General features: G+C 46.7%; 1 protein-coding gene across 1 annotated transcript; it reads right to left on the bottom strand.

Moving 5' to 3' along the window:
* Positions 1-15: 15 nt before the first annotated feature.
* On the bottom strand, positions 16-27,995 carry FCRL3 (Fc receptor like 3; the record flags this gene model as incomplete). The annotated part of the gene is given in 16 exon segments (XM_081025248.1): positions 16-159; positions 245-276; positions 1,701-1,769; positions 1,977-2,092; positions 2,943-2,970; positions 8,004-8,117; positions 8,428-8,706; positions 12,258-12,536; positions 12,850-13,137; positions 13,893-14,177; positions 14,413-14,673; positions 15,063-15,340; positions 15,342-15,404; positions 15,406-15,468; positions 17,065-17,193; positions 27,805-27,995. Coding segments are annotated over 16 exon segments (2,619 nt in total).

Raw genomic sequence — 27,995 nt, 5'->3', positions numbered from 1 at the left:
AGTCTGGGGACAGGGCTAACGCTCCACGGCTGAGAAAGCACATGACACATTCTCATAGTTCTCTGCAGCATGTTCATGGGCTCGGCCTCCACTGCTGCCCTGCCCTGCACAGTCCTCTGGACGTCCCTTCTTCAACTCTGAATAGATGACTACAGGTTCCTGGAGGGAAAAAAGCACAGGTGGCAAATGACTAAATGCAGAGGAGAAGGAGCAGAGGGGAAAGGAAACAGGAATCGTGACTTACTTTATCCTCTTCATGCATCCTTGGTGAGTTTTCTTTGGGATGGGAGGAGAAAAGAAAAGGATTAGACTGCGGCTGATATGTTCTAGCTTACGACCTACACGCAATGCATTCCAAGCCAGGCTTTCCTCTGCTGTCTCATCTCTGGACTGTTTCCTCCACTGAATTCTCTCAAATCCTCACAAAGTAGCCCAGCACCACCCACACATATAACAAAGCCTTTCACCTGCCACCAAATGCCGAGAGCGATTTCCCTGACCATTTCCTTCTTTCTGCCCCAGCAGAGAAGCCCCCTACACCCCGCTCTCCACCAGGGCCTCTGTGTACTGATTGTTAGGATATGGTGGCAAAAATGATTCACTTCACTTTGCAGAGGGAAATTGAACGAGGCCAGAGAGGGCTTGGCATTCTCACGTTACATAGCAATTTCCCAGAAAATCCACGATTTGTAGTGGAACATTAAAAAAAAAAAAATTGATGTGTGTACTTCTTTTATCCTTCCAAGAGGTTCTTTGAATCTCTTTCATTTATTTATTCAGCCAATCAGCATTCGTTGAACAGTGACCTTCTATTAAGCATTGGTAATCTCTAAGGAGGCAGAAATGGCGCCAAGTCTGTTTCATCAAGGACTCTGTCGTTTTTAAGGGGAGAAACGGACATGGACAGCAGTGTGACAGGTCCCGTGGGCACCAAGATAGACGTGCACATTAACAGTGCAGTTGCCACACAGGCGATCAGCTCCTCCCCGTTAGGACATAGGGAGGGCCGGTGGGAGTCCCTGTAAGTCTGACAGTCGTGTGTGAACTGTATTTTGAAATGTGAGCAAGGATCACATTTCAAACCTGTGAACTAGGTAGGGGTGGGGACATTTCAGGAGAAATAAACACCAAAGCGTGACACAGCCCAGTGTGGTCAGGAAAAGGCCAAGAGTTCGGTATAGCCAAAGTATGGACATGGGCGGAGCCCAGAGGGTGGGCCCCAGTGCAGAGGGGGCAAAGGTCAAGCTTTGGAATAGAAGGTCACTGAGGGCAGTTCCTCTGGGCAATCATGTGATCAATTGTGTGTGTCAGACGGATGGTGCTGGAAATAGACTTAGAACATTGGAGGAGAGCAAGATTAGACATAGAGACCGGTTCAGAGAATTACAATGGTCTTCACGTTAGATTATGAGAGGCTTAATTTAGCAACTACGTTCATTCATTCAAAAAAAATCCTTGAGGGGGCCTTGTTTCCCAGGCCTTGTACCAGATGTCAGTGAAAAACTATAGTGTCTGTCCTTGGAGTCTGTGGGTAGTGGCAGCAGTGTAGACAAGTAATTGGGAAGTGACATGATTATTGGATTGGCAGCACACGACGAGCAGGTCGTTTCCTCCATGCTGGTCTCAGGTCTGAGACGACTCTTTGATACACCTGCTAACACACTGCTACCTGACCTCTGCTCATCTGGAAGGTGTCTCACCTGGATTTCTTTGCGAATGCTGGATACTCCTGACCTGGGAATAAATGAGGTCGCCGTGTCCAGGGCCCACTGTGAGAGAACAGATCACAGCTGGCTGTTGTTAAGAGCCCACACTGTAAACTCTCCCTCCAGCCACCAGTCCATAACCACCTTCCACCCGCGACATCAGGTCAGGAATGCCCTTTTTCTGTCGAATGTGACTGGGTCCTAGCCTGTTGTCCTCTCACCTCCTCCCTGACCCCTCCCCAGAGGTCCCTGCCCTTAGGAAGCCCTCACCATTGCCGTACACGGGCTGTAGCTCCATTAGGGCTGGTTTGGAGCAGATGAGCTCTTGGGTGTGTGAGCTGCAGGGCCCGGTCAAGGAGTGCCCCTGACCTACAGTGGGACCATAACTGCAATGGGGGAGACAGGCAAAGGAGAAAAATCACTTACAGTCTCAGCAAAGCCAATATCCAGGAAGAGCACAGCATGGGTCATCTACAAATGTCATGGCTGCTTCCTCTAAGAGTCTGATGGCTCTTTCAGGAAAATGTCAGCAGGGGCGTGGGACGAGGTCCCAGGACGGCATGAGAGAAGGGCGACTGGGGCAAGGGCAGAGGGAGAAAACCACACAGTTTCAGGTTCCCTTTGATGAGTAAACACTTGTATTTGCCTGATGTCCTAGTATTTTCAAAAATTAAGTGCTTGAACATTGCTGCACAAGGAATCCATTCCCACAGAACTTGACCTTCGTCTGTTTTAAATGGTCTGTTTCAATTTTTCTGTCTCATATTACAAAAATCCACATTTCCTGGAAGATACCATAAAGGAGCTTCAGGAAAATTTATTTTTCTCAATTTCCTTTCCTCCAGTGTTTACCGTTGTGAATCGGACTTGGCTGGCGTTCAGCGCTCAATCCCCGGATGAGTAAATGAGTGAACAGATGGCCAGTGAGAGAAAGAATGAGCTGCAGCCCTGCGAAGGTGGCGTCCCTCAGAGGTCAGGGGCAGGCTGTCTACCCGAGCGCTCGTCAGGAAGCAGATAAACCAGCCCGGGGCGCAAATAACACGAGTGCTGGGCATGAGTGGAGTCACAGCTATGGTTGAAAGTGGCCTCCTAATCACATTTTTGGGCTTCGTAAGAGTTTGAAAATGTGACTAGGAAGTCGAGTCTAACGTTCTGTAACGTACACAATTCCATGTTTGGGTCTAGTGGATAGAAACAAATCATGGACATGTTGGTGACACAGGAAGCAGACCTCACCTAGGCGTTCCAGTGGCAGAAAGTCCTCCTGGAAAACAAACCAAGGAACATTGAAGGTAAGTTAGCTGTGCGGATCACGGGCGCTAGGTTAAATATCCTTTCCCAGATCATTCTAAGTCTCAGCTATAGAAACTCTCAGAGGACATCACATTATCGATCCGGAAGGTGGGTCTTGAAAGATATTCGCACAGACTCATACTTACTCTGAACTGTTGTTCGATCAGTAACTGTCCACTAAGTACTGCGACTGAGTAGAGGACAGAGACTACTTAACACTTAACACCAGGCCAGTGCCTTCCCCATCCCCACTTCTCTCTCCTGACTCCAGCCGTGAGGGGAGACGTGGAGAGCGAGGCCTGACAGGGAGCTGAGACCGACTCCGGATCCTCACGAGAGGAGGACTGCCCTGTGAGGAACTCGGACCTCTCCTTACTTGTGACCCTTACAAGTCCAATTCAACAACACAGGGTGCATATTGCTTTCTCCGTATCCCTTCTTTCCTTCTCTTTCACCTGGCCAACTCCACCTTACCTTTCCTCCTCCAGAACTTTCCCTGATGCCAACAGAATGTGTTAGGTACCTATCTCCATGCACATAAAATGCTGCGATATGAAAATCACTCCACTGTACTGTAATTATCTATTTCCGTGTTTGCCTCTACCTCTCTCCTTCATGAAATGGCGTGTTGCTTGAGGCTGCAAATAAACCTCGTCTCCATTATTTCTGCATTCCCAGTGCCTAGAATGTTGAACTACGATTCAACAGAAACTTGTTCAACAGCTGAACAGATTAGAGCATGTCCTCCAAGGACTGGAAGAATGACAAACTGAAAACTATACCGTGGGTGACTACCTGCAGACCTCATCTGGAAGCCTACTCCATCCACTTTGAAAACAAAGCTGTTTTCTCCTGTCACTGAAGTATGAAAATCCCTCGGACCTGTCCCAGCACAAGCCTCATCCCAGCTTGCCACCCTTGACCTTGGTGGCCCAAGACCTGCCCCACTGGCCCACTGCTCATTGCCCACTGGACACACTCGGCCTAACCTCCCACAGCAGATGGCTGACCCGTACCACCTATGATGCCTGCCTGTGGGGACAAGGTGTCCTGAGTCGAACCAGGACCCTGGCCTCTCTCTCTCTGCTGAGCTACTGCAGTCCACGTCAGTCAACAACCAGTGTCCCCCTGTGGGCAGGTTAGCTAAGTCCCAGGACGCACCTGAGAGCCAGTCTACGCCCTCACGCATCAACGGGAAACAGACCAAGAGGATGGCCATTTATAACACAAGCTGACAGTCACTGAAGTGACACAGGCCAGAGACTGTGCCGAGCAGTTTATGTAGATGGTCCCTTGACACCTAAAAGGTAAATACTTTTATTACGACTATTAAACGGCTCGAGAAGCGGGGCTTGGAGAGTTTAATTTACTTGCCACAGATCGAGTATTTGGCAAGTTACATTACTGGAACTTCAAGCCAGTTTCAAGTATACGGTCAAAAACATAGGTCACTCCCTCTGGGAACTTGAAGGATAGGCTCAGGCTCAAGGAGCAGAGTTCTTCACTGTCAGAAAAACCTGAAAGGGCTGCACTTCTCCAAGATGAATGGTCAGTCGTGAACAGGACAACTGCTGTGAGGGGAGTCCAGTTAGCAAGACTTTGAAATGAGAAAGGCAGAGACGCTCTGGTTGGTGCACCGTCAGAATTCCTTGGCTGAGTTTGTTATTTAACATGACACTTTCTCTAGATCTGAAGGACAGACCCTCCTGGGCTCCAGCCATCATGGCTCACATAAAACCATGGCTGGCAATCTTTCCTTCCCGAGTGTTATTTGGTGTTGCATTTATTGAGCAATGTTTTTTAAAAACATGATCAGCTTCAACACTGAGATTCTAATATCTGCATTCTAGTATGCTACTGCCCATCCCAGATATACCATGAGATAGAAAAATAATTTTGAAAGTATGAGGTGTGACCGGGCTTTTACAATTCACTGAAATGTAATAGAGAGAAGATAGACCCAAAGGAGACTGACCCCAGTTAATCCCTAACTTTCACTCTTCATAGAATAGATATATGAATTTGAAAAGGTTGTCTAACTTCCCCAAATCTCTATTTCTTCCTCTCTAATTTGGCGGTAATAACTTTGGATGAATTAAACTGAAATGTACTTGTTGACTAATTGGGAGAATTAGACACACTATAAAACTGCATATAATAGACTCTAAGTGTATGACAAATGTTCTGAGGAGTACTGTAGGGGTTAGTGGCACACACATAATTTTATGTGTAATGTTATTTAAGAAAATACCAAGTAGCTTTGAAATATCACTCATAGGAGGTTGACGTCATTTTTCATGCAAAGGAACAGAAGGATGGAGGCTCTTTGAGCTGAAAAGAGGGGTGAGAAGACAGTGCTTCACCAGCATCAATAAGGAAACTATGTAAACTTTTTCATTAAACTGATATGCATGTATTATATTTGTGTGTTTGTGTTTATCTGCTTGATTTTCGTATGAGTCCTGAGGAAGTGAGAACAGAAGCATTTGGCCTGTCGGAAAAGAGATGCCATGTTACACCACGCAGAGAAGCAGACAGAAAGTAAAGGATTAGTGATTCCAAACTCTAAGATCTTGAAACCTTACAAGCTTTCAAAGCAATGAATAAAAGAGTCCATACATTCAAAGCTTTCCTGATTCATGAAAAAACATTCAGAGAGAAAGGAAAGCAGTCACAGATGAACAAAGAGAGGGAGGACAGCAGATTTCTTGTAGAAACATACCCCCAGGAAGACAGTAGAGTAACATCTTTAAAACGCTGAAAGAAAAGAAATTTCAACCTAGACTTCGATGCCAGCAAAAGTATCTTTTACAAATGAATGCAACATAAAGACTTTTACAGACATGCAAAAGCTGAAATAATTTATCACCAGCAGACCCATACTACAGAGAAAATGATACCAGATGGAAATATGGATCCACAAAAAGGAATGAGGGATATTGGAAGTGGTAACTATATAAGTAAATATATAAGATTTAAAAATTATACTTAAATCTCTTTCAAAGATAATTGATTACTTACAAAATGATAACAATGCAGCTGGGAGGGAAGATGTGGAGTGCACTATGGTAATATTCTCATGCTACATGTGAAGTGATAGGTCACTCGAAGACAGACTGTGATAAGTCAGATATGTACACTATAACCCCTAAAATAACAAAACAAAGTTATATAGCTAATAAACCAACAGAGGAAATAGAATGGAATAAGAAAACACCAATTGGTTTAAAAGAAGATAGAAAAAAAAGGGAAAAGGAAATTAAAGAACAGATGGAACAAATAGCAAAATAATAAACTTAAACCTAACTTTATCAATAACCACACTAATGTAAATGGTCTACAATGTTAGTAAAAGGTGGAAACTCATAACGGGAAAAAAGCAAGAATTAACTATATGCTATCTATAATACATTTGCTTTAAATATAAGGGTGCAAATAGGTTAAAAGTAAAAGGACAGATAAAGAAATACCATGCTAGCATTACAGACATTAACACATTAATATCAAAGACTATTTCAGAGTAAATGACAGTACCAGAGACAAAAACAGTCATTTCATAAGGATAAGGTGGTCATTTCATGAAAAACATACAACAGTTATAAACATTTAAGCTCTTAATAAGAGAGCTTCAAAATATACAAAGCAAACCGATAGAATTGCACGAAGAAATGGACAAACCCACAATTACAGTTGCTGATTTCAATACCCCTCTCTCAATACTTGATAGATCAAGCAGACAGAAAATCAGGAAGAATATTGACAACTTAGGCAATGTTACCAATCAGGTTCACCAACAGACCCATAGTATAACAAATGTTAAAAAAATTCCTTCAGACCGAAAGAAAAGCTACCCTGTGGAAATATGGCTCTACAAAAGGGAAGAGGTAACCAAGGTGTTATCTTGACATCATGCCAGAAGAGGTACAACAAGAAAGTGAAGCTACCAACCAATATCGTTCATGAACACAGACACAAACATTCTTAACAAAATTTTACCACATACAATTCAACACTCATGACCAAGTGAAGTTGACCCCAGAAATGCAAAGCTGGTATAAATTCAAAATTCAAAACCGTATCAATAAACTAGAAAATAATATCATATAGTCATCTCAATCTATGTAGAAGCATTTGATAAACATCTTTCCTGTAAAAACTCTCAGCAAATTACAAATGGGAGGGACTTCTTCAGCCTACAAGAGAGCATTGACAAGAAATCCACAGCTAACATTATCGTACTTAACGGTGAGAGACCAGATACTTTCCCATGAGATCAGGGACCAAACGAGACATGTGCTGTCACCACTTCTGGTCAACTTTGGGTTATAAGGCTCAGGGAATCAATGGAATCCACATTGTAAATTTTGAACTGTAAAGGAAGGAGAAAAACTGTCTTTATTTAGTGATGCCATGATCATCTATGTAGGAAATCTGAGGAAATCTACAAAACAGATACTGGAACTAAAAAGTGTGTTTAGCAAGATTACAGGAAATGAGATCAATGTACAAAAATCAATTGTGTTTCTATGTAGCAGCAACAAATGATAAAAAAATTGAGATTTTTAATTTAATTCTCAGTATCTTTGTTAATTTTATCCAAATTTCACATTTGACTGGTATTCAAATATATCTCAGAGTTTATAGTTTATAACTACAGCTATCGTCTATTTTTGTTGTTACAAATGGAGGACTTTCTAAAATTCTTTTTGTTTTCAGTAAACTTTAGACTGGGGGCAGGACAGTAAATACTTAACTTTCTAATTTGTGATTGGAAACAAAACTAGTGCCTGATTTAAATCTCAACTTCAACACATGGAGAAACAACTTCATTGAAAATTTATTCTCTCCTGTTGTCACTCTCGCCTGAGGAGTGGCCGTGAGTAGAACTGAGGGCCTTGTACTTGGAAGGGAAGAATTGACCTTTGTAAGGCGCACCACACCAGTACAAATTATTACAGCCATGGCAGAAGTCACAACATCAAAGGGCAAGACGCCGGCACCCACCTGAGTTCCTTTGGGTTCTGAAGCGATTCACCCAAGTAGCGGTAGCAGCAACGCCAAGGACGCTCAGGAGCCCGATGACCCCCACAGTAAGGGTTACTTTGCTCGTGGAAGTCCCTAGGTGGAGAGAGAGACCGGTACTTGAGTTCCAGTGGCAAACACTGTGGATTAGATAGAACCCAGGTGGTGGGGTTGAGAGACCTTTGGGGCAGGGCTGTGCCAGGTTCTGATTCCTTCATTTGAAGGATCTCCAGGATAATTTGTAATTTTCAAAATGATGGCATGTGCAAATGATTGCCAGCATCTAAAATAAGCCGTGGTGCGCATATTCAAAAACTCTTTGAAAATGGTAGACTTTGTACAGCCTGTTGGAGAAATATTGCATTAATGATAACTGTCACGTACAGCCCAGGTGCCACCAACCCACCTGTGACGTTGAGTGGCACCACCTCACTGCGCTGGGCCCCCACGCCATTGTCGGCCTCACAGGAGTAGTTTCCAGAATGTTCTGCAGTCAGGGACAGGTTGAAGGACACTCCTCCTCCAGAGGGGGCCGAGCTGCTCCCCAGGGTGACACCGTGGTGATAAAAGCGGTACAGGATAGGGGGAGAGCCTGTCTGGGCCTCACAGTGCAGCTCCACCGTGTCCCCCACCAGGGCCTGGGCCCCGGGCGCCCTGAGGGTGAGGACGGGCCGAGATGCTGGAACTGAGGGAGAAAACATCGTTTACCGGCAGTTTTAATTAAGTCCGTTTACATGATAACTTACTAAATAAAGGAAGTACCTGGCCCAGCTCTGGAGTAGGAGCATGGGCCTGGGCCTCAGGAAAACGTGAGTGTAAATCCTGTCTTGGCCCTTTATTAGCAATGTGATCACGGTGCTTAAAAACTTTTAGTCTCTCTGAGTGCCAGTTTACTACTTTGTAAAATGGAGCTAATAACACTGATATCTCAAGCTACTGTCATACAAATCGTGTACGTCAAGTGCTTGCTACCTGTTGGCTCTTATCATCGATAGAAATGATAATGAAAAGCAAGGTTTGTTTCTCAACATGAGTGAATCCTGAGTCTTAGATTTAAACCTATTCTTCCACGCTTATCTAACACAGGACATCTTTTCTCTCTCTCAATTACCTTGCTTTTTCTACAGTGTTTGGTACTGATATCTATCTGTCTATCATCTGTAGCTATCTATCTATCTATCTATCTATCTATCTATCTATCTATCTACCTACCTATCATCTATCTATCTCATTATCTATCTCTCTGTCATCTATCGTTGTACAACTGGTTTCCCCAATAGAATGTAAGTTTCCTGAGCATGAGGACTCAGCTGGTCGTTCATTGTATTTCCGGCTGCTGGAACTGTGCCTGGCAGGTAACACTTCCTGGAAGAACGGATGACTGAATTGATCCAGATTGGTACAAAATCGTCCAGATACAGGACTACCAACCATGACTTCCATTTTAATTGGTTGTTATAGAAATAGGGCAGCCAGGAGGAACAGAAAATCCTTATATTTGATTAATAGATGGATTATTAATAAACATTTAACATGGAAGGTTATCTGTAAGACTGTGGGCCCTGCCAGGCTGTGCGGAAGTCCTTCAGGTGCCAGCTGCGTGCTTCACTGGCGACAGAAGGTAGGTGAGGACGGCCAGCGCGGCTGTGCGTCAGAAAGGCTAAAGGGGCAGTCTGGTGACCATTTGTTGAATGGGGATGATTCAACCTGAAAATGCGCCTCCTGCTGGCAGCAAGACAGACAGATTCCACCGGCTGCCTCATCAGGGCGGAAATGCCAAGCTCTGCTTTTGGCCAAATCGAAATGATGCCTTGGGCCTGGGCCTCCAGTGCCTCCTTTGCAATATGCATTAGCCTGAGCCGGAAGCTAAGGGCCCCCGCGGTAAGTCTTTACATGGACTTTGCATATCTGTGTGTGCCTTTTCCACCCACATCGTATCTTCCTATTTCTCCCAATTATTTTTACTGCATAAAAGACACACAATCTAAAGTTTACCACCATAACCATTTTTAAGTGTGCATTGAATGGTATTAAATACATTCGTAATGTGCGACCATCACCACCCCCCATCTCCAGAACTTCTAATCGTGGAAAAGGAAACTGTACACGTGGTCGCAGCTCTTCATTCCCCATCTCCCCAGCCCTGGCAAACACCATTCTGGCTCATGTCTCTGTGGTGTGAACTACTGTAAGTGTCTTATACAAGGCTTATTCCACTTAGCATGACGACTTCAAGTTTCATCCATGTCCTAGTATATACCAGAATTTCCTTTCTTTCTAAGTCAGAATGCTATTCCATTATGCGTATATACCACATTTCACTTAATGATTATCCATTGATGGACTTCTGGGTTGCCTACATGTTTTAGCTGCTATGAACTATGCTGCTATGGACACGGGTTTATAAATATCTCTTTGAGAACCTGCTTTCACTTTTAAGGGGTAGATACCCAAGAGTGGAATTGCTGGGTCATGTGGTCGTTCTGTTTTTAATTTTTGAGGAACCTCCATACTGTTCTCCATAATGGCTGCACCATCTTACATTTCCAACAGTACACAAGGGCTCCAATTTCTCTACATCCTTGCAAACACTGCTTATTTTCTGTTGTTTCCCCCCCCCGCCACAATAGCCATTTTAATGGGTTTCATTAAATGGGTGATATTTCATCATAGTTTTGATTTTCATTTCCCTAAGAATCAGTGATTTTTGAGCATCTTTTCATGTGTTTATTGGCCAATTGTGTATCTTGAGACTAACGCACTGACGAGAATTATTGGTTTATACTTTTGGGCACCCATATGTAAAGATGTAATCATGTGACACCAATAATCAAAAGGGGTGGGTGATGGTAGCTGCTGCTGTGCTAACAGCTGAAAGTCACTGCATTTTGATGCCCAAGCAAGTGTCCTGAAAGGTGTGAGCCTTCAGGGATGCCAGACTCACCAGGTAATTACCAAGACCGACACTGCCAGGGCAGGTGTCACCCCGTTGGGAAGACAGACTGCTGGTGCTTCCTGCTCTGCCATCTGCCCAGAACCCTCCCACCACCCACTTCTCTGGGGGTCCGCATGCTGAGTGCAGTAATTCCCAGCTCCTTCCACTGCAGCTCTCCCTCGAGGGTTCACCAGACCTCGGGCCCCACATGGCCATTCCCAGAGAATCAGAGAGTTCTAGGACTGAAACACGTCATGCTTATCATCAGCTCCAGGGGTCTCCAAGTGGGGGAGGGTGTGCAAGACAACCCCCTGGGGTGTGAGAAGAAACTATGAAAGTGTTTAAGAATATTTGGTTTTTAACTAGAAAGTAAGAAATTCAGCTTTACTAATATTCGTATTGGCATTGCACCGAGGCTGCGTGTCGCCTGGAAAGGACGCCAAATCCTTCCTTCCTAGGAAGGAATTCCTCTGTGACACAGAGGAATTGATAGTGGGGCTTTCAATTGTGTGTTCACTCTCAGCATATGGGGACATGTTGCCTTTTCAGTACCCTTCAGATTGCCTTAATTTAAATAGCAAAATCTTTAACATGCTTTGTAATGATATGGGGGAATGACCACAAAATCTTTTTGTACCACATATAGTTTTTTCAATAATTTTGTGGCTAAGTTCTAAAGAAAGGAACTCAATGTGAAGAATACTCTTGTGTTTCTATGATGAGACCATTATTTCATCTTTGATGGTTTTTTAATCAGTGACTATCAATAGTATAACATTTAGTGAGATACTTAAAAAAAAGATCCTTTACTGATATTATTAATGCTTTCTAAATAAACTTCTGCTATAGAGATAATATTTTGTAAAAGGTTGTTTAAAAATATTTATACTTTTATTATGTGGTTTGATTACCGGAAAATGTCAATATGTCAACTGTAAAAATTCATATCTGCATATTTATAAATCTATGTCAACAGACTGTAGCAAGCGGTTTCTACTTCCTGCAAAGCTTGAATTCATCTGTGATGAATTAAAAAATGCAACCCTTCCCACTTATTTTATATGAATAACTACTGACGTCAATAAAAGTAGAAATACACTGAGGAAGAAACTTCAACAAAAATCTTTGCCGGATTAGTCTATGGGATTGAAAAATGGTTACTGAGTGTACAGTCAGAAGGAAGAATCCAGAACTCTCAGCTGGAGGAGAAAAAGTGGGGAGTCTGCTCGGACGTCCCTAAGGGGCTGTTGGAAAGAAGACAGTGTGTTCTCGGCTGTAACGTTGAGACATATCCTGCTCACCTGTGACGCTGAGAATCACTCTGTAACTGCGCTGGGCCCCCAGCCCGTTGTCGGCCTCACAGGAGTAGTTTCCGGAATGTTCTGCAGTCAGAGACAGGTTGAAGGACACTCCTCCTCCATAGGGGGCCGAGCTGTTCCCCAGGGTGACATCGTCGTGATAAAAGCGGTACAGGATTGGGGGAGAGCCTGTCTGGGCCTCACAGTGCAGCTCCACCGTGTCCCCCACCAGGGCCGGGGCCCCGGGCGCCCTGAGGGTGAGGATGGGCTGAGACGCTGGAACTGAGGGAGACAAAAAGGCCGTCAGAGAAACTCATGCTGTGACAGATTCGTGCCTCCACTGGATGAGTCTAAAAGTAGATGTGTCGCTTGAGCCAGGAGGAGCATTCCTGGGTAACTGTTTTCATCACCGTTCTGGCCTCTGTGCAACAAGAAAGGTGTCTTCAACGTATTTTGCCATCTTTGCTATCCTTTGATTAGCTTTTCAATCCTCATCCCTCTGCTCCTTTGCCACCTTCAGACAGTCCTCATGGCTAACAGAGAATCTAAACCCGGCGTGCAAAGCAAGGCTGAGCCGACGCTGTCAGGCACTCACCTGCCAGTGTGACTCTAAGCCGCTGGCTGAGGACCGGGCCCTGCATGTTGTCAGCTGCACAGTAGTACTTCCCGGCATCGTGCGCCTTCACGGACGGTACCTGCAGCTCTGCCGACAGGGAACGCTGGGTCTTTCTTCCCAGGCTTCTCTGTGTGCCCTCTCTATGCCAGGAGAATGTGACAGTCCCTGTACCCTTGGCCACCGAGCAGACAAGGACCAGGTTTTCTCCTTCAATCAGCTTCCCTCCACGAGGCTGGATCTCTAGATTCACGCCAGACACAGGGACCCCTGCGAGGACATAAGGTGACACAGGAGGGTCCCAGTGGCAGGCACTTCAGGGCCAAGGGCAAGGCCGGCGCTGCCGTGAATAAGCCAATAGAAGTGGGTGCAACAGGCCAGCATCCAAAGAGTGAACTGTGTCATTTCTTACAAAGAGAGCAACGCCCTCCCCCAGCCCGCTCCTCAGCACTTCCCATCCACAGGAAACGTGGGCCCCGGGCCCTTGGTCTTAAACCTGGCGATGGCTGCAGTCACAGTACAGGGACGTTTATCTGTAAGGAATCTTCGAGGCACCAATGGACCACTCAGAACAGTGGGAATGTTACTCAGAATCCCAGCCCCTCTCCTACTCTTCTCCAGCTTCCCCTCTACCTCCCCACATTCTTCTCTGACTCTTAGTTCATGTGATATCCCTGTTTTCTGATGTTTTGGAGTAAGTTTCAGTAAACAATGGAAGCACCGTGGGGGAACCTCTGAAGGGGCAGGTTTGTGCCCCAAGCCATCCGCTGACGTGACAGTGCACGTCACTTATGTCTCTGCAGCCCCCACAGGCCTGGGCCCCCAGAAAGCGATCAGTAACTACTATTACCTGAGGTGGAGAGAAGAGAATGTTCTAGGGAAGCTAGGCCAGTGTCGAGCCTCAAGAGAGGCTGCCAGGACAGCTGGACGCCCCTCCCTGTCCTGGCCACTGTCCCAGGACACAGATGCCATCCCGCTCTCCTGTGCCAGCTCTGGCTTTGGAAGAGCACCCCCCAGACACTCACTCCGCACACGTATGTAAGACCTCAGGCTTTTCTTCACGACACTGAGAGTCACCGCCTGAGCCTGGCACCAGTAAGACCTTGCGTCTTCACTCCACATGGCCGGGATCTGGAGCTCCGGGGAGCTGCTGCAGCCTGAGCTCAGGGCCTGGCCTTCTCTGAAGAAGCAGAACTGGAGCTGGACATCTGACCTCTGTGGAGGGAGCCGGGTCTCACAGGTCAGGTTCACTGGGCTCCCCTCGGGGGGCTGGGAGGGGCTGGCTGTCAGCCGAGGATGTGGAAACAGCTCTAGAGAGAAGGACAGACAGGATCGGGGGCAGTGAGGCTTGGGCTCCAGGAGAGACTCACACGTTCTCAGCACCAGTCACCAGGAATGAGAGACCTGAGCAGGTGGGCTGCTTCCCTCTCCCTCCCACGGCTGGGCCACACGAGGTTTTCCATGCTCCCCACGGACGGACGAACACCCCTCAGTCCCTGCGTGGTTTCCCTGCCGTCCCGCTACCCATACGTGGATAGCCATTACCTTGCACTTGGATCCTTAGATAGTTTGAAGTTTCTGTCCATGATGTTAACATATTTTCCCCCGAAGCAGTACAGTGGTAAATGCTATTGTCCCTGGAGACTGAATACACTATGATGGTGTCTGAGTTATCAGTACCACCAAGTTTTTCCCCATTTCTGTAGTAACTCTTCTCCTTGGCCTTCTCATCTTCCTTCCCCCGGCATCTCAGAGTTACGTTGTCTCCTTCAAAGACAGGGTGTTGGGCCTGGAGGACCAGCCATTCTGCAGAGGGCGGAGGGACACACGCAGTCCATCCTCTGCCCCCTCCTTCTCCCAGCCCCACTCCTGCCCACGAGGAAAACGTCCTCCATCAGCATCTCCTTGTGCTCCCAGGACAGTGAACTACTTCCCAGAAAATGTCCCTACGAAATTCCCACACTAACTGTTAAAACAGGACTTTACGCTGTGCTTTTCTTCAGACTCGGGTCCAATTTTGCCTGGTGACTCCTCTAGTGTCTGAGAGGAGGGACAGCACAGCCCGAGCCCCTCCTTCCCCCTCCCCCGCTGGGAGTGGCCTTGAACAACCCCCCTGCTTGTTTACATGGGGGCTGCCGGTGCTTCCTCAGACATGCTGCCCAGGGGCTTAATTTCACAGACTCCCCCTTTCTTACTAGATGAAAATTCCACATATACAGGGTCACTAATGGAAGATCCGTGGGTCTTGCATTTGTAATATCCAGACGTCTTTATGTGAATCTCTTCAGAGTTTTTTTTCCAAAAGTACTTGTCACGATGCCAAGATACGTCCCCCTGGGCTGGAGAATGGGGACCCCTGCATATGAGAGTCACTGTCTGTCCTTTGAAGGTTGTGGACCATGGAGGTTCGAGGAGAAGTGAAGCTTTGGTATCCAACCCTGAACAGGAAACAGGATAATGAAGGCAGGTGGGGTGGAGGGGAGGGGCTGGAGAAGAGGCAGGGTCCAGCCTGCAGCTGGGAGCTTCCCTGGGGGGGGAGTGGGACAGAAACTCCCTGGGGAAAGCCTGGGACAGAAGCTGTTCCTCCTCCCCCTTTGCCAGCTGGAGGTGGCCGGGAAGGTGTCAGATCCCTGCTGTAGGCTCAGAAGAGCTCAGCGGGTGTGATACCCGGAGTGTGGGCTGCTCTGGTCCCCACGAGGAAAAGGTGAGCCTGGGAGGCACCTACCTCAGAAGCAGGTTCCAGACTCTGAAAAACCACTTTTTTACTTGGTTCTTAAAATGTAACGAACAAGATTTTTCCACTTTCATTACTCTGATGCCTTGCTTAATTTGAGATTCTGTGGGGAAGGCAACCTTGTATCCTCACCAGCCAAGCTGGGCACAGTCATAAGTGAAGGATTCAAAGAATCGGATGAAGGGGTGCCCGCCCTGCCTGGGAAGTCACATTTGTGTCTGGAGTTGTAACTGACTGATGGGACCAGAAGTTGAAGCATGACAGTGACATGAGCTCCTTTTGGGGGTGTGTAAAGATTTGGCTGCAGCCTTGTTTTTTGTGGATGGGAGTTATTTCTATGCCCTTTGCTAGTGGCACAGAGGGAGGGGTCTGAGGGAACAGAAGAGGTCGGGTCTGAGGGCCCGTCCACATTAGCAAATGCCCCCTGTCCTTGGTCCTTACACTGAGGCGTCCTGGTGGAGGGGAAAGACCTCAAGTCTGCAGAAATCGCAGGAGGGTGTGCTCGCCTACCACAGCAACAGGGGTGACCTCAGAGTGGCGACACCGCCCACGTTGCCACATCCCCACAGCTGTCATTTCTGGGAATAGGCCATGCTGGACAAGAGAACCCACGCCCAGAGCCCAGCAGGGACGCAGAGATGGGGGACTGACCTGATTGTCCTTGTCCAGGGGCTGCGAGGGAGCCAAGGTGTAAAGATTAGCACAGAGCAATGGTTTTCAAACCTCTGCAGTTAGATACCCTCTGAGGACCTTCCTGACATCCCAGCCCCAACTGCTTCTTCAATTCTTCCTCTCCATTTCTTTGTTCTCATTCTATAGCACTCATCACCCCTAGATGACAGAAAGCAGCTGACGGTGTATTTCATGAACAGTGGTGGCTCATCTACACATCCCTGGCCCATTCCCCCACTGTTGCCTCTTAGCCCCTTTACCCACTCTCCCTCCCTCCTTCCCTCCCTCCCTCCCTCGCTCCCTCCCTCCCTCGCTCCCTCCCTCCCTCCCTCCCTCCCTCCCTCCCTCCTTCTCCATCTGAACTCAGCGGGGCAGGGGCAGGGGGGTCGGTCCTGGAGCCGGGCCTGAGCCTTTCACTTTTTCAACCTCTGGTTAAAACATTGGCTTAAAGTCTCAGGAAGGGGGTCACGCCTCCCAGTAGGTCTTCCCCAACCTGCCTAAATCTTAGAAGTAATAATTTATCTCATGGATTTGGAGCTGTAGCTTGGAAGGTAGAAAACCCCAAGCTTCTTACAAGATAAAAGAACGGGTGAGAAACCAAGGCTAGCACACTTGGCTGCCTCTGAGGGCTGCCTTTGGGGCCCTTTGCGTTTCCTGGGAGCCCAGCTCTGCTCATTTCTTTCCCTTGCTATCCGTCTGTGAACCCCGAAGGGAGCCCAGGACAGAGCGCCTTGGTTTGCCCTGGCTGCCATCAGGCGGGAGCCTTGTCCCAGGGGAAGCCATCTACTCACTCAAGACCAGCAGCAGCAACAGCAGCATGGGGACCTGGCCTGGCCCAGGGCAGGAGATGCTGGTTGTCCCCAAAGCCAGGCTTCTTGCCACCCACGCCGGAGAGCAGCAGGGTTGTGCTCAGGAGAGACCTGTAAGAATCAGAGGGGCCAGGACTTAGAGCTGGCCTTGGTCCTGGACTGCGAGCGAGCGCGTGCTGCCTTCATCCCGCAGCGTCTCCTGACTTGGGTGGTCTTCCAACAGCTCAGGTCTCTCAGAAGAAATGTCTCCAAAGGCTGTGCCTGGCTTCTCTGAAAACGCTGAGCTGCTGACTTGCTAGTATTCGAAAAACTATTTCTTCACATTCAAAGGGGAAAGCCCTTTATTACCTTAAATTCACACAACCTTTTGTTCTGCGTGAGGCTCCCAGCACGGACACAGGTGGAGAGGGTGGCGTCCTGCCAGGGAATGCTGTCTCACGCTCACACTCCGTGTCAGGCAGATACACAAGCCTTTGGGACCTTTACCTAAGCTGCACGAAGCTGCTAAGAAGGCAGAAACTAGAAAGGCGCAGGTTAGCTAACGGGGTTGCCCCTGGTTCCACCCAGGCCTGTGCAAATTAGAAGATAAAAGACCAGTGTCACCAGCCCAGCCCTGTGGTTCTTCTTATGATTGCAAGAAGCCCTCAGCAAAACCCATCAGGAAACTCTGAGAAAAAAAGGCTGGTTATTCACCGGTACTAGAGAGCACATGACACACTGGGTCACACGGCAAGGCCTCAGGCCCAGGCTTCTGCTTTTATTGGAACCCGGGGTGAGGGTTCACTCTTCGCATGTAAATTCAAAACCAAAGAGAAGGAAGTTAGAGCAAGGTGAAGGGGAAAAAGAAGCAGCCCACAGAGTCAGTTATGGAAATCAAGATCTCAAGGGCAGAGGAGCTGGGTCTTCTGCCTGATTGACCTTGAAGTGCCGGTGTTTCTCTTACCCACCATTATATCCCCTAGGCCTCTAACCATTCTTTCTTGAAAGCAGGCATTTAAAAAATAGTTTTGGAGGGGCTGTGAGAAACTCTGGACCACTCTTTGTCAACATTCGACTGAGATCTAACTCAGACGCTCTGTTCTGTTGGGGTGTTTTGGTACTTTGTATGGCTTAACTCTGTCATTTATTTTTTTCCTTCATCAAAGTTGTTCCTTATTAGAATAGTGTCACTTTCCCAGAACTTTTCTGGATATGACTGCTCATTCAGTTTTCCCTGCAAACAATATAACCAGCTTCTCTCAAGAGAGTTAGCATTTTTATTAGGATCTTCTTAAATTTTTAGAATTAATTGAAGACGAATCGACAACTTGATGATGGGGAATTTTCCTATTCAAGAGTATGTCTTTTTATTTTCTTCAGGGAGATTTTGGGTCATAGTGTTTTAGGGTTTTATATATAGGCCTTCCTCATTTCTTGTTAAGTTTAATTCTAAGATATATATTTGTTTATCGAACAAGGAAACTTTTAAAGCACAGTCACAAAACAGTACCGTATCTCCCTCTTCCCATGACCCACTCACGCTCACGCTGATGTGTTTCCTGCCCCTGGAATTCTATCCATGTCCTCTCAGGTGACGTTAAGCAAACATACAAAACAACAGCAACAAAAACAAAAGCTTAATTTCCCAAAGACATGAGTAATTAATGGGTTTGGTGTCATGTAACAATAATGATAAGAGCCCTCTGACTATCTAACTTAACGTTCTCACTCTTAAATAATAGTAGTTACAGTGTTCCTGCTTTTAAGGAATTTTTTTCTAGTATTTTTCTACTATATAACATATTAAAATATTCCTTTTAATGAAGTTTCAGCATTCTTATTAAGATTATTTTTCAGGAACTTTTCATTTTTGCTAATGCCTTGTTAGTATCTGTGGAAGTAACCATATAATATTTCTCTTTTTCGTCATTGCAGTCAATGAATTATATCATCTTTGCATTCCTGGTAAAAATCCAATTTTAATCATGTGTTTTTGGAATATAAACTAGCACTCTATTGGAGATTTTTTGCATCAATATTAATGAGTGAGATTTGCCAGGCTTCTCATTATTGTGCTAATTTTGGTTTTGTACTCAATGTTATTGTCTTTACAAAAGGAAGGTCAACATTTGCCTTATTTTTGTATGCTCTGAGATAGTTGACATAGCAATCTAATCTGTTTTCTAAAGGTTTTGTGGAAGTCCCCGTGAAACCATCTGCACCTGGTGATGTCCTGAGGGGCAGCTATTTCTCTAACTTTCTCCACTGTTGCCCTGGTAACAACCTGTGAGAAATGCTGCTACCGTTCGCCAACATGCATGGTTCCTGTGCATTGAGGGCATGGAACGTTTGCGTTTCTCTGCCTCCTTGAAGGTAGATGTGGCCAGTGAGATGTTGGCAGAATGCGTCATTCCCTGGCAGAAGCATTTAAGAGGGAAGGGTTGGTCTTCCATTTCCCCTTCCCCTGTTTTGGTAGTCATGTAAACACAGGCCACGTTGATGGTAGCTTAAGACTGAGAAGGCTCCATCTGTCAGCTTAGGTCCCTGAGTGACAATCGTGACAATCGTGATACATCCCCTGGCAGGTCTGTGCGGGGAGTGTGGCACAGTGGTAAATGAGCCTCTGAGGCTTTAAACACTGCAATGTGAGGCTTGTAAAACAGAATAACATTCCATCCAGTTACCGTCTGTCTGCATTTTCTTTCTCCTCTAGGGAATTGTCCTAGGAAATCATCTGTGTTATCTAAGGTTCCAAATTTACCTTCTCAGAATGGAGCAAAGTGGTCTCCTATGATTCTTCCAGTGTCCCCTGCATCTATAGTTATTACTCCATACTTTATCCCTTTTCATTTGTGAAATAATAGTACAGGAAACAGTTTATCCGTTTTTTTCATTAAAAAGTAAAGCTGTTAGAGTTATTTGATCTACCAATTTTGCTTTCTAATTCTAGAATTTCTGTTTTTATCTGTATTAGTTGCTGCCTTATTCTCCTTAGTCTCGTTGTTTTGAACAATTTGGGTATTTCATACATTTGCTTTCCTTTGTCTTATAAATTTATACATGTATCAGTAACTTAAGACTTAATTCCCATAAATTTATGTCGTAGACATACATAGTGTTTTTCATAGTTTTGTTATGAATTACCAGCTTCACTCTGATCAGAGAACATTATTTATACCATATCTACTTTTAAGACTATTTTGAAGTTTTCTTTGAGAGCCAACATATCAGCAATTTTTGCTATTGTTGACGAGTGCTTAGGAAGTAGACAAAAGTTCCTTTCTAACAATAGTTTGTTTGATGAGCAGCATCTACGATCAGAGAATGATTTCATACCGCCTGAAAATGTGTGTCCTCTGCCTCATGCCTGAATGGCTTGGTAGGACATCCTGAGGCCATCCTTCCTTTCCTTGATGATGAAACAAGCCTCAGTTTCTCCTTCTCCTCGGGAAAACAAACAGCATAAGCGCTTACCCTGGTCCCCAGGAAACCTGATGGAGTTGGAATATTGGCTGTGTGACCAGAGAACATTGTCATGATTGGTCAATGGCATGTAAACTGGGGGGAGCCTGCTCAGGGCTATTAATGCTGGTGGGAAACAGAAATGGGGGCAACCCCAAGGGGGATGTAACTCTTGAAACTGAGCCTGTGCCTTGTACTGGCCCTGATGCCCATCTCGTCCTTGTCCTCTGACCTGTTCTCTAGTTGGAGGACTAGAGAAGAGCTCCTAGACCACTGTGAAGACCCCCTTTCACGGCACCCCAAATGCTTCTGTTTGTTGTCTGCATCTTTCTATGAAGCTCAGTGGTGCAAAAGAGCGCCTACTGAGTATCTTGAATGTCAATGTCAGATGTAACCCCAAGACCCTGCCACACAGTGGGTGTCACAAACATTAAGACATTTTAGAATGGTCATGGTATAACAGGCCACAACATGGTACCCACACACCCTTCTAAAAACACTGTTGTTCCATTGAGAATATGCCACAAGATACGGAAAATAAGTTTGAGTATTATACAGTAAAATTTTGTTCTTAAATAGACAATCACAAAATAAAGATGCTCCTCCACTTATGGTGGGGTTACATCCCTATAAACCCATTGTAAGTTGAAAGCATAATTAAGTCAAAAATACATGTAATGCACGAACCTACCAAACATCACAGCCCACCTTAAACATGCTCAGAACAGCCTACAGTTGGGTCTTATCTCAAGTTTCATCTCAAGAGTAACCGCCTTCCTCTCCTTCTCATCAGAATCAAGAGACACAGTTGGGAGTTTTGTAGATGCAATGGGATGTAAAAACCCAAAACACGATATCCAAAACATGCTGGCAACACAGGACACTGCAGTGTCTGTCGTGTGACCCTTGTGACGGTGGAGCTGACGGCCCTGCGGCTGCACGGCCTCACGCAAGGCGCCCATCTATCACGAGGGAAGAGATCAAAACTCAAAGTTCAGTTTCTGCAGAATCTACATTGCTTTCTGCACCATCATAAAGTTGAAAAAAACATTGAAGTGTAAGTCAAGGACTGTCTATATAGAGAAAGAAAAAGTAAACAGAATTCTATTACTTAAACTCAAAAGAATGTGACGACATGACTGAAGGGCGGTGTCAAAGGAATCCCCAATTTGGAGGCGAAGAAAAATTCCATTCAGTGCAAACAGTTCGATTGTGATACAACACGGCTGTGCGGTGGCCCTCAGGAGAGGCAGCTCTCTAGCAAGACAGCTCCAGTCCCAGAAACTATAATATTAAGTCTTTATTGGAAAGGGAAGTACACTCCACCAGCCAGAGGGGAGCTGACTTATCTACAGTGAATTCCCCACCCCTGGTCCCTAATTCATCCATCCTCATGCAAATGAAGACTCCAAATCCTCAGTTTGGTTGGTCCAAAGAGCACTGTCCCGCTTTGTCAGAGTGAAGCCACTCTGACTGGATGTGGAAGGTCTCGGCCCTATTGGTTTACCTGTGATTCCAGGAAGTCCTTTATAAGGGCTGGCTCAGATGGCAGGACCACTGCTCAGGCAGCCCAGTACCTGCAACAAGCCGTGGAATGCAGGCTTCTCCCTAGAGTCCAGCGTGTGTGAGAGGCCCCTGTTTAGCAATGGTCACTAGGCTCCGTTTTAAAAGTTCGAGCCCAGGTAGCCTCGAGGAGACTTTAGTAGCTATCTTCTTTATCAGGTCAACAGTGGCGAAGGAGCTGTTTAGAAGAAGTATAAGTGCATGCTGTTATTGATCAGAGTAAGTTATTAGTTGCCAGCAGAAAATGAAAACAGAATACACAACTTTAAGAGCAGCGTAAGAAAACTCGACCTCCAACTGGGCCGTAGCTGCTGCTGAACAGAAGACGGCCGTGCCTCCCAGGCAGGCTGACTGGCAAACCTGCCAGGACTGGGTCTGCCTTAATAAAATTTGATTTGAAAATAAAGTTTTAGAATGGACTGGAATTTACAAGCTCAGCTTCAGCCACCACTGAGACCCGCCAAGGGCAGGGCAGGTGGAAAGCAAGGACAGATGACCACGTAGGGTCTGACATCAGGAGAAATGGAACCCAACACACGGTACCATCGGAGACTAGGCTGCACTTGGACTGACCTGCCATTCGGTTCATCCTGCTCCCCCAGTACTGGGGCTGGGAGGGGGGCAGCTAGAGTCAGGACAGGGAACAAGCGGGAACACATCAGCCTGCGCTGTAATGTAAATTTTGAAATCACTGGGCTGTCAATCTGGGGTTTTCTGTGCTGAGTCATGAGGCTGTTTTGCTGGCTACCAAGTGAGTTTTGAGGCAGCAAGCTCCCGAGTGACCCAGAGCAACTTTGCGGCTGGCTTCAAGGTGGATGGATTCCCACCGCACATTAAGGTGAGCAATGGACCGCCATCAATCCCACTGGAGCAGCAGGAAACCACGGCACTAGTTTAGGACGAGCAGCCGGGGATCAGGTCGCCCCTAACGCTTGCTTCTCAGCTACAGGCACATGTCCAGCCTGGTGGGTTTAGGACGCATTTAGATCCTAAATCCAAGTGTCACACCAACCTGTCAGCTGTGACGGATGGCAGGAATGTTAGCGCTGGTGGCCGCCAGCTTGGCCTAGAGCCAGAATTTCAAGCCGTACAATCATTGAATTTTAAACTATTTTTCATTATAACGATGTTCAGAATTTAGTGTGCCTTTTAACGTTGTACAGCTGAGATGCCAGTACTGGTAAATATCACGTTAGATCTCCAAGTTAAAGGTGATTTAGCTGAAAGATATAATCCTTTCAGAGGTACAGAGAACACCCAATTCCAAAACAGGTCCTTTCAGCTCACTTTTAGGGGGAATGGTGGCCCCGTTCAAGATGTCGGTTTTCTCGCTTTCAATCTAGAAATGGCTGAAAGTAGAGGGTGACAATTTGCAGGCACTTTGTAAATCTGCATCGAGCAAATGAATAAAATGGTGCCTTTCTGAGAACTGGAAGTGGTTTCCGACGCTGAAGGAGCATTTACTGTCTGGACCGTTTCACAGTAGGACTGAATAATTTCTTTCCGGACTTTGGAGGTTGTATTGATTTCAAAGGCAGACTCTCGTGAGCCACAGTTTTAACGAGTTCCAAGAATTCCAAGGACACAGAAAATGAGTACAGCTCAGACCCGGACCCAGGGGATTTCAGAAGCCCAGTCCTGGAGCAAGCAGTTTCACGTTTCCAGAACCCACATTGACTGTTACCAGAGAGCACAACCGAGGTGCAGCCACAGGTAGGAAAGGAGACCAGACACAAAAGTGCTTTGTTTAGCTCAGTGGGATACCAGGCAGTTGGTGCCAGCTGACCTAGAACCTTTGAACTTAACTTGATTGTCAGAAACCTCCCAGCAGAAGGCTAATGTTGGCTACGTTGGAGGTGGGTGAGAACCCCCTTCTTTGCTCCTTTCTTTCCCAGTAAAACTATTCAAAACCTCACAGTTTCACTTCCCTTTGAATGTGCGTATCTGACACCTTGGTCCTGAGTTGAGTGGGGGATTTCTTGTAACATCACATCTGCACTTTTCACCCAAGTGAATTGGCTGCTGCTTGCGTGTCATTCCACTGGCCTCAGAGGCTTGCCTCCTGGCAGACATTCACTTTGTCCCGACACCTATTTCAGCTGGGAAATATAGCTCAGCAGATTTTGGAAATGGAACAGCCAGCTGTGTTTCTGAAGCCTGGGCCCAAATGTCCAGTGAGAACCAATCCTTCCCCAATGTGCATCCCAAGAACCTAAGCTTCCTGCCCTTTGAATTCCGTAAATGTATCCATCACATTTCCGTAGGACAAAAGTGACACCTGCACACCCATTTGCGACAACTCTCCGAACTTGAACATGACCCAGTGATTCTCAAGCCTAGGGGACACCACTTGAACCCAAGAGGGAGTCCTCCAGTGTGTTCCTGGAGCCTGGCTGCAGGCTAGAACAATGATATAAGGGCCCGTCTAGGCCTGACACTAGCAGTTTGAAACTGTCCTTTATGGTGTTTGTAGCACACGGGACACTTACAGCGAAAATATGTTATTCCAGCTACGAGTGCCTAAAAAAATGATAGAGATTACAGCTCTCGGCTTCAGCGGTGATTGCCTAGAAATGACACTCAGGCTGCCCTGGGCCTTCATGGAGCCTCCGCGTTCCCCCTGGCCTGGTGGTCGTCCGTGTGCCACTGCCCCATGGGGCCCTCGCCTTATTTGTTCCTGCTGAGAGAGACAGGCCTTCACAGCTCCCTCGAGCCCCCTGAGAGGCTTCTTGTGCCTTTTCTTGTTGGCTTCCCTGGGTGCAGTCCCATCTCTGTGGAAGCAGCCACTGGCCTATAACCAAAACCACCACACCAGATGCCACCTCTCTGGGTCGTGACCATGGCCCCACAGCTGCAAGTTTCTGCCAAAGCGCAGTAGAGTTTTAGAAGAGTCCAGCACGCACTCCTTCAATCACAAAATGCCCTGCTCTCTTACGAAAGCCCAGAGCGGGAGGCCTGGTTGCCCCCGAAAGTCTCATCTTATGAACACGTGGGGCCCATGTTTGTTTCGTTGCTTTGATTCCTGTCCTCCAAATAATCAGAGACACAGACAAGCCCCAGCTGTCTGTGTCTCTGATTATTTGCTCTCAAAATTATAGACTTTCCCCTGTGCAGGGGAGTGTCCATTCCTATTTGCAGACCTCTCTCTCTGCCAGCAAACGTGCATCTGAGATGAGAAGCATGGAGCTGAGATAAACATCACTCATTGGCGGTTCCCCCAACAACCGATCGGATATGTCATGTCACTTCCCCAAGGAGGGTGGTGAGTTAAGGAGCAGAGTTGGAATGGCATGTACACATAAGGAAAAAGAGCCGCCCCTCCGCATGAGCACTCATTAATTTATGCTTGTAAATTAAAAGCAATTCTTTTCTGTTAGGTTAGCCAGATTTAGTAAATGAAAAGACAGACTTCTGCTTACATCTGAATTTCAGATAAACAATGAGTACTTCTTTAGTGTAAGTATATCCCAAATATTGTGTGGGACATAGTGATAGAAAAATTGGTTTTTCTTAATTTGAAATACAAATTGAACTGGAAACACTGCACAGGGTGTCATGCATTGTGCTAGGTGCTGGGGCCATGAGGTAAAGATGACATAGTCCTCGACTTCTAGAGGGGAAGACAGAAGACAATCCAATGTTTTGGGTGCCAGACCCATGCTAAAGCTACAAAGCCGGCTGAGCCTCTCTTCCCAACCACAGGAAACAATTGCTAGCGGAAATCCTCAGCTTCTCACCTTTGGCTGTGCAATACATTGTATGTGTTTGTGTACGAACTCATCTGATTTTGACACACTGTAGTTCAAAGCCATCCAGACTCAATTGATTCTTCTTTAGTTGACAGCTGTGCTGGACACAGAGCCAGAACCATTTCCGTCCCTAAGAAAACTCACACTACTGAGAAATACTGTCGAGCGAATGGGAAACTGCACTGTGGTGGGATAAACGGTGCAGCTAGAAATCCAGATTTTCCTGAAGGGCATGAGAGGAAGACTAGCCCAGTGTCAGAAAACCAGAGAAGACCTCTCAGAGGAAGTGGTACCCACACTCCACAATCACTAGGTTACGGTAGCCCACACTAAATAATGAACCCAGTCAAATGTCATCAACGGCTTCGTTTCATGCAGATACATAGATAATAAGCAATATCTTGAGTCCAGAATGTTGCAGAAACCTTTAACCCCAAGTGACTAAGGAAACAGCTTACACATATCTGATCTTCTATGGTCATCCTTCTCTTTACTGTTCATCGGTCACTCTCTCATTCACCAAGTACTTATGGATCAATTAGCATGTGGCAATATTCTGCTGGCCTTGAAAACAAAAGTTAAAGACAGAGAAAATAAAAGCAGCCAGAGAAAAGCAGTTAGTTCCCTACAGGGCAGCTCCCACAAGACAGTCAGCTGATTTCTCAACAGAAACCTTGTGGGTCAGAGGGGAGCATCTGTGGCAAAACCCCCCAGGGGCTCTGAGTATATTTCTGTCCAGCAGGTGAAGCAGCAGGTGGAGATGGTACACGTTTTACAGTATCCCTTTACAATGGGATCACTTTCAAGGTTACAATAATTCTCAGCCTTAAGGAAGGGTCTCCCACGCAACATTTTCCAGAGGCTCAACTGCAGCTTCGAGGGGCTGCTGTGATGGGAGCCAGGTTCAGTGGGCTTCGTGGCATGCTCGTCCGTTCAGCCCTTCCTTCCCGTGGGCTGAGGACTCCATGAATTCTGTAATTTCCACTGTATTCCGACGGTGGTCCGGACACATCCCACGTTACCTTGGCCCTGATTTCCTCAAATGTGGTGGGGGCAGTTTTCATTCCTGTGGGAACCCCATCCAACAATACTGCTGTTTCCTTTTAGCCTCTGGATGGTCCCATTCAAAGGCAAATGGCTCCTGGAACGCAGAACATAGGGGTGTGCCGGAAAAGGCATCTTTTCAGTCCAGAACGGTACACCGGCAGAAGTCCCTTGAAAGAGTTGTAAGCAGCCTGTAGGCTTTGGCACCACCTGACGTGTCTTCTACAGTTTTTGATGGCTCTCGAATCCCATGCCAAACAACTGGCCCCAGGTGTGTGTTCCAGCAGCAGGAATTCAAACCCAGGTCTGTGGCCCTGAAAGCCATTCCCCTTCCACCCCAACAGGTAGCATCTCACTTCCTTTACATGACACAGACCCAGAGCCTCATGTGCCCCTTCGTACTGGTGACAGCATTTCCCACAGCGGGACCCCCAGCCCCCCTGGGTCCTGGCTCAGGCACCTTTTCCTTCTCTGCCACACTTTCATTTTGCCTTAGAAAACAGGCTCAGAAATTTCCACGTGGTGCCTCCTGGACTTCTAAACAGAGGCATAGAAAGTCACCTGTTTGTGTGCGGAAGTTGTGGACAGCAAGGAGGCACCACGGTCCTTTCCCTTCCTTCCACCCCTCTCATCAACCCCACAGACACCACCTTCTCCTTCAACCACAAGGATCACCCTTACTGTCGTGACTCCCACTCACCTGAGGCCTGGTCTCCTTTGAAAAAAGTAGGATTTACCTCATTGGAATGTTAATGTCCTCATGAAAAGGAAATGTAGTTATCAGAGGCTTTCTGCCTTCCTCCTCATGCCTCTTTAACGGGAATGGCTTTACATTCCAAGCCTTTGTGCCTGGATAGTCGTACGTGCTCACGGTAGCCATCGTGGCTCTCCCTGGCCGCCTGTCCGCCCAGACACCCACTCTTACCTTTCGTACACATGAGTGGCCAGATACACCAGCGAGGGAGGTGGTCTTGGGGGAGCGGGGCTCTGTCTGGTGCTCAGTGAAGAGTAACCAGTTCCGGTGTCAGGAAGGCTACAGGTGTCGTTCCCACTGCGGTCGATCCCCAGGTTTCCTTGTGGGACAGTGAGGCCAAAGGAGTCCCTGGGCCTTGTCAT

Source organism: Rhinolophus hipposideros, assembly GCF_964194185.1.
Source record: "Rhinolophus hipposideros genome assembly, chromosome: 19".
NCBI lineage: Eukaryota > Metazoa > Chordata > Mammalia > Chiroptera > Rhinolophidae > Rhinolophus > Rhinolophus hipposideros.
The sequence above is the reverse complement of the archived record's forward strand: the minus strand, read 5'-3'. Positions and strand labels throughout refer to the sequence as shown.